Source organism: Gavialis gangeticus, unplaced genomic scaffold (assembly GCF_001723915.1).
Source record: "Gavialis gangeticus isolate Ggan-Ray unplaced genomic scaffold, GavGan_comp1, whole genome shotgun sequence".
In the NCBI taxonomy this organism is placed as follows: domain Eukaryota; kingdom Metazoa; phylum Chordata; order Crocodylia; family Gavialidae; genus Gavialis; species Gavialis gangeticus.
Genome location: NW_017728997.1, coordinates 398,072 through 405,079, shown reverse-complemented (window position 1 = coordinate 405,079; position 7,008 = coordinate 398,072). Strand labels below are relative to the sequence as shown.

The 7,008-nt window shown below is 41.7% G+C and overlaps 1 protein-coding gene across 1 annotated transcript; it reads left to right on the top strand.

Annotated features, from left to right (window-relative positions):
- The first annotated feature begins 2,469 nt into the window (after positions 1-2,469).
- Positions 2,470-6,771, top strand: TRH (thyrotropin releasing hormone). The gene is made up of 3 exons (XM_019504633.1): positions 2,470-2,597; positions 3,673-3,887; positions 5,339-6,771. Exons 2-3 carry the CDS (start codon positions 3,695-3,697, stop codon positions 5,932-5,934), a joined length of 789 nt encoding a protein of 262 aa, XP_019360178.1. The 5' UTR covers positions 2,470-2,597; positions 3,673-3,694; the 3' UTR covers positions 5,935-6,771.
- Positions 6,772-7,008: the final 237 nt, after the last annotated feature.

Below are 7,008 nucleotides of genomic sequence, written 5' to 3'. Positions count from 1 at the left end.
CATGGTTTATGCCCTGAAGCAGGAGAATTTACAACTCTTTCTCTGCAGCTTCCTCAAGGAACAAGATTCATCTTCAGTAAGAGTGGCAGATTCTTAAAAAATCAGATATTTCAAACATTTGGGTCATTTGAGTCTAACAGTTTGAAAGCCAGATCCAAAGCCCACTGAAGCCACTGGAAAGATTACTACAGACTTCAGTGAGATCACGATTAGGACTATACTTCGGGCAAATTTTGCCTTAGGCTTTTCATTACTAGATGTTTTTTTCTTTTAAACAAGCAACACTTTGAAATGAGTGTAGATACTTTAAGAACCTGACAGCATTCTGCAGATTTCTGGAAAACTCTAGTCACTTTGCGAAAATCAATTGCTACACAAATTCTATCTGTATTAGGGCATCTTCCCTGATTTTGAGGTGCATTTTTATTACTTAGAATAACACATTTACTTACTAAATATAAGTAAATACCTTGCTTCAATCTCATTTTCTTGCAGTATTGAACCTGTAGATCTTTGGTCATGTTGTCTCTTCAGTTGAAAGCAATATTGACAGATTCTTAAATTGGTGAAGACAGCATTGTTATAAAGCTGTAGGTCTGTTCTGCCCACAAGGGGCCTTTTTGCTATTCCTCCAGCTTTCTTAAGAAAGGATTCTGATCCTGGTGAAAAAAGGAGAAATAGATTTCATCTTAAATAAGGAAAGAAAATGTTACAAAGCTCCTGTTCAAACAGCAGACTCAGTGTCAAAACACTGAGACCAAAGTAAAGCTGGTGTTACTCTAGAATTGAACTGGTGTCACTGAGATCAGAAAATGACTCCATATGGATGTTTAAAGTTTATAATTTTCTATTAAATTCTATTGGGGTTTTGGAGTATAGGAGTCTAGTGGTTAAATTCCTAGTAACTCTGCAGGGTTTTACCAGTAAGGATTTATATGCAAAATACTGTTTCTTTTCCATGTTTCACCACTTATGGCCCAAACCACAGTAGAACTGGTACAACCATGTTACAAAGTCCAGGATATGTTATGGGGATTCTGCACCCCATATGTATCACATGCAGGGCTCCATATGGGCTGTCTTCACAGGTCAGCAGAGTAGTCAGTATGCAGTTAGCCAGAGTGGCAGCCCATGCAGCCAAACAGGGCCAACAGGTGTGCGTAATGGACATGCCCTTCAGGGTAACAGACAATCCAAAAGTACCTTGTGATCCTGGTTTTGGTACAGCACCCTGGAGAGCAGCTGAATGCCCGTGTTATATCCAGGAAATGGGTAACAGCCTTGCAGATCTGGAGGCCAGTGTCTGTCAGCACCTTCTGCGGAAGACAAGCATGTTTATCATTAAATTGGACTCTCTGATGACAGGAATGAGAAGAGCATACAGAGCGCTGTTTGTGTTTGTGACAATAAGCTAATAAGCACTAGTGCAGAAGAACATTATTTTCACTTGGTTAAATCCCTTCCTTTGAAAGTATTCAAATTAATAAACTTTGTGTCAAGTCTTGCAACCCCTTACTCTAGTAGGCAATCCTTACACATGTGTGTAGCTCCATGAATAGTTAACAGGATCACTAGTCTTAGAAAAGCATGAAAAAGTTAGCCTGTTATTTGTAGCTTAATGCACACCAGCTACATATTTTAGAAGGATGAGGAGAACCTTAGAAAAATCATGTTTTTATTAGAGTTATTTTTATTAATTTTTGTCTGACTTGATTATAAAAAGAGTCAGGTTCTATTAGTGGGGCTTTAACTTAATTTTTTTCTGAGATCCTATCATTTAAATTATTGCACTTTAATGATAATACAATCCAATTTTAGCTTTCTACATCTGTGGCTCTCTTACATTTTGACCGGTACTGCAAGAGAGTTTATTTTTAAATAGCAAATTCTTTAGAGAAACTATTGATTACTGCTAGTTATATTATAGTTTAGCACATAACAGCAAGGCAACTGCACAAGTATCGCACATATTCTTTTGTATTATTTAGGAAAGGCTGCTCTAAGAAGGTATGGAAATAAAACTTAAATATTTTTAGCCAATAAATATAAAAGACAGATCATCATTTGGTGTAAGCATATGTTCCTTTTGTCACTGTTTTGTTTCCACAGCTGGGTAAATGCCTTATCCCTTTGCCTTTGTTCTGGCTCTTGATTAATTAAAGCACACAAGCTTCTTATTTTAAGCAGAAAAATATTCTAATTTTGTCTGTGCTGTGCATTGCAAAAGACTCACTATAATCTCCTTAAGGAATGAAAAAGTAGTAACCTCTGGAGTCTAGGGCTAATTCAAGGAGGTTGGCAAACAACTGTCAGAGTTTTAAACTGCATTCAAAACTCAGATCTCTGACATCAGTGAAAAAAAATCAACACATCACCTAAATTACCTCAGAGCTATTTGCATAATGGGTCCAGAGGCGGCACAGTATAAGTAGGGAAGCACTAGCCATCCAAGGAGAACTTAGCAACAGTTCTATTGGATGCTGTGTGTGTTTGTAGTAAAAAGGGCAACTTTGAAGCTCAGATGTGCAAACAGCTTTAAAGGAGTAATCTGAGGAACCTCTTGCAGGAAGAACAACCCTAACCCAAACACAAACCAGGTAATGTATAAAAGCCTTTAAAGCTGATTACTCTTGTTTTCTTAAGAGTGTCTTGGGCAGAACAGCCCTTTTCAGTACGATGCTGTTAAAAGCCTTAAAAGGCTCCCATTCAGGGACTTTCTCAGAGGTAATGAAAAGAGGTAAGAGAGTTAACAGTTTTGTTGTCTGTTTTAATACCTTTGTAAAACTTTACAGTAGATTTTGTATTTCTTTAGCTGAGGAAGATGTATTGGGGATGCAATTTAACTATAAATGGGTGGCACACTAATACTCACAAAATTTTATATTCTAGGTAAGAGAACTCCACTAATTGGTATATAAATCATCAAAGCATGGATGTCATGATGATAGGTGTTTATCTATCTATCTATCTATCTATCTGTCTATAATGGCTGGGAGAGGGGGAGAGAAACAAATAGGCAAAGATAGATAGCTAGATAGCTATTATTTTTATGCAAGTGAGTTCTAAGAAGATCAAGGAAAGCAACAATATATATTATCACACATGCACTGACATCTATTTTAAGTGGGTCCTCAAGAGATTATTAAATGCCAATTGTCAAAATAAAGTTGGTTGTCAACTAAAAGTGGGACAAACGTTGTAAATCCTAAAGTTATTTTTAAGTGGCTCCTTGAGGAGTGAATTATCTGATGGCAGTATCCCTGGAGCAGGTGTAGGTATGTACGTAAAAAACTGAACAATGAATGAATGAATGCAGAGTTTATAAGGGAAAAGATTTTAGCTTCTGATAAAGAGATATTAAAAATTCAAAACCCAAACTTGCTGGCTTTCAGAAAGATCTGCATGTCATGGGGTTAGACATGCAAAACAGAACTGCTTGTTCTAGTAGGAAAGAGACCTAACACTTCACTCCAATTACAAATTAACTGAGAGCTGTCAGGAAAATTAAAAGGGACATTAAATCACTGCCCTGGGAGACTCCAATCTCTGCAGTCGCATGGAGTGCTTGAATGCAGTTTCACATTCTCTGGCTCTGGTCTGAGTTCCTAGGAATGCTTTAACCATTATTGTTTGTTCCATTCCCTTCCCCTGACCTTTACTTTCTCATGAAAGTTGCAGGAACATCTCTCCTGCCATGACATCAGTCCAACTGCTGCTGCTGCTTTCCTTGACTTTGTCTGGCATCTGCCTCAATTTGGGGCAGCTCACTCTGGAAGGTGGCGAGAATGGGGAAAGGAGCCACCTGGATGACATCTTGCAGAGGGCAGAAAGCATCCTCCTTAGGTCTATCCTCAAGAAAGTAGAAGAGGAGGAAGAGCTCAATAAAGGTAGATGTGCTGCTGCCGCCATTCTGCTAGTGGTCTTGGGGTGCTCCTCAGATGGAAGTCATTATTATTATTAGTTTCTGGGATGTATTTTGCTTTCCCTTGAATAACCATTATAGGGGGACAGAGTGAGCCAGGCATGATGTAGGGAGATCTCCCAGTCTGAGAACTGCTACACCAGATCTGGAGCATCCCCCAGGATGGGCTTCATAACAAGATGATTCCCTAAAATGGAATCACCTATCTAGGAAATAAATTCTGTTAGGGACAGCTCTAAGGGGAGGCATAGTGTACATCTGCCACCATTGCCCCTGTTAATGGTGTTAACATAAGGCAAAAGTAGTCTATCAGCTATTCCCTGCCTGCCTCATTGTCTGCTGCTCCTTTAAAGGAAGGGATAATGGTTTGTGACTGAGAAGGTGTGGGCTACTGTTGGCCGAGGATTCCTTTTGAGTGTTCACAGACACTTTTTTCCCAGTAGGTGCATTCATAGGCCCTGAAGGCTTGGGTAAGAAAAAACATAGTTAGCTGGGGTCCCTGCCAACAGGAGGGAAGTAGGCTCTTTTCTCACAATGAGAGAAACCCCACCCTCCTACAAACATCTCTTTAAGAGAAGAAAGCTGGGCTTCTTAGCTAGTCACATGAACTCAGGCCGTGAAAACTCTTATGCTTTCAAAAGGTCCCTCACATCCTTGCCTCTCCCTGATTTTTAGCCCTGGCACATCCTGACCATCCACTGGCAGTCAATTGTTCCCATGTACCAACATGTAGAGACACTTCTACTTATCTCCCCTACATCCTCCAGTACCTAGTTTGGCTCTATGGCTGCCTCCCTCTCCCCAGACTTCTGAGGATCATGCGCCTACAATGGCAGGCTGGGCCCCATCTTCGGAGCTTCTGCCAATTTATTTGCAAGCTGGTCCTAGTTCCATCTGGCTGAAATTCCTGTGTGCCTTAGTGTACACTCAACAACACTGTTCAATCCTATAGAGCAGGGGTCAGCAACCACTGGCACGTGTGCCGAGCATGGCACGCAAGGCCATTTTGCTTGGCACACCACTGCCAGCCCGGGCTCTAAGCAGCTGCTGCCAGCCATGGAGCCCAAGCTGCTCCCAGCAGGCGGCTGGGAGGCTGCAAGCCCTGCCGCAAGCAGACCGGGATCTGTGAGCTGGCTGTAGCCGGGAGGCTGCAAACAGCTGCTCCAGGCTCCAGTATGTCGGCACTCCAGCACCTTCCAAAGTAGACATTGTGGTTTTTTCAGCACTCTGGCCAAAAAACGTTGCCTACCCCTGCTACAGAGTCACCATGGATTTCCCCTAGTGTAACCACATGTGGAATCTGGTTCTTTGTCCCCTTCAGAACTATGACAGACACACCTCAAAGACTTTACTTCTCAGCTTCCAGAACAGTGACTATTAAGATGGTTTGTTAACACTGATCATTTCTTTGGACAGAACGAGATGCTTCTGAGCCAGATTCTCTTTCCAAACGACAGCACCCTGGGAAAAGATTCTTCAATATGCTGGAAAAGAGACAGCACCCAGGGAAAAGGGAAGATGGAGAAGAAGCCTTGTATGGTGATATCCAGAAGAGGCAACATCCAGGGAAAAGAGAGGAAGACGATGACCTTGACCGCTACATGGAGCTGCAGAAGCGACAACATCCTGGCAAAAGGTCACTGTGGGACCAGTACGTTGATGCCCCTAGCACCCAGCTGACCTACCTGAATGAATTATCCAAAAGGCAGCACCCAGGCAAGAGGTATCTGGTTTATGTCAAGCGTCAGCACCCTGGCAAGAGGGGCTGGGAGGATGAGCTGGATCTGGGGGAGCAGCACTTGGAGAAACGGCAGCACCCTGGGAAAAGATTCTCCGACTCTGAAAGCCCAGATTATGCTGCCCCCTGTGACCTCCAAGATGACTTCAACTGTAGCAAAGGCAGCTTATTGCTTGAGTTATTAGATAATGTCAATAAGGGCAGGGTGGAAGAGAAGCGGCAGCACCCGGGGAGGAGGTTTGCATGGGAAAGTGAGGCTGAGGCAGAGGAATGAGAATGGCTGAGTGTATTGTACATCATTTACATTTGATTGAGTCATCTGCCAGACCACTTAAAGTTCTCTTTCTCCTCACTCTGGCTCCCTGAAGTGCCTAATTTGAAGTGTGCGAGTGTTCCCATTGAAGGCAAGGGCATTATTCACACACTCAAAGTGAAGGGCATGCTTAACTACTAAATCAAATTGAGTCAATTTGTCAAATCCTGCCAAGTCTCAAAGGCCTTCAATTCCCACAACTGTGGAAGTTGAGGTGCTTGGTTAATCATGGGATCTGGCCCTAAAACAATGTCTTTTTGTGCGTGCACCAAGTCTATTTCCTGAGGACTACCCCCACCTTTTATAGGTTTAGGATACATGATACACAGTTTCCTCCTATGCAAGGGCAATCAGAAAATGGATGCATCAAGAATGAAAGAAAAGAGTGGCAAATGCAAGTGATTTCCAACTGAACTGTAGGAAAAGAGGGTTTTAGTTTAGAATGATGGAGTTAGTGTGTATCATCAGAACAGGTCACAGTATGTGAAGGCACTTGTTCCACTATCTCCTGGGCAGAGACAGGCATTGTCCAAATGGAACAGGAAAGATGTTTGGGCTTCACACCTTGACTTGGAACAACTGCCTCAAAGCAAACATAAGTCAGGTAGGAAACTGCAGAATGCAAATAAATAACCCATGTGTCACGTAACAACTTAAGAGTGAGGTAAGAAGAATGCTGCATAAGTACTCACAATAAGTTTTCCTAATCACTACCTTCCAGGCATTTGGCTTGAAACCTATGTCTTTCTATTAAAAGTCAATATTTAAACTGCAGCAAGTCAATACCCTTTACTCCTGTATTAGGATTTTTGTTATTTTTTTCTTCAATGTAACCTTTTCTCTCAAAGACATTTTTCACTTTGTGTGGTCTACAGATTCCTAAAGGTGTTTATTTGCCATGAACAACTCAATAAATATCAACAGTCGATCCCATCTCAACTTTGGGTGTCCTTTCTGGGTGTGCAAATTTAATAATATGAAAAATATCCAACTCCTCCTGAGTGAAAAAAAAAATTAAAAATATTGAAACAGATG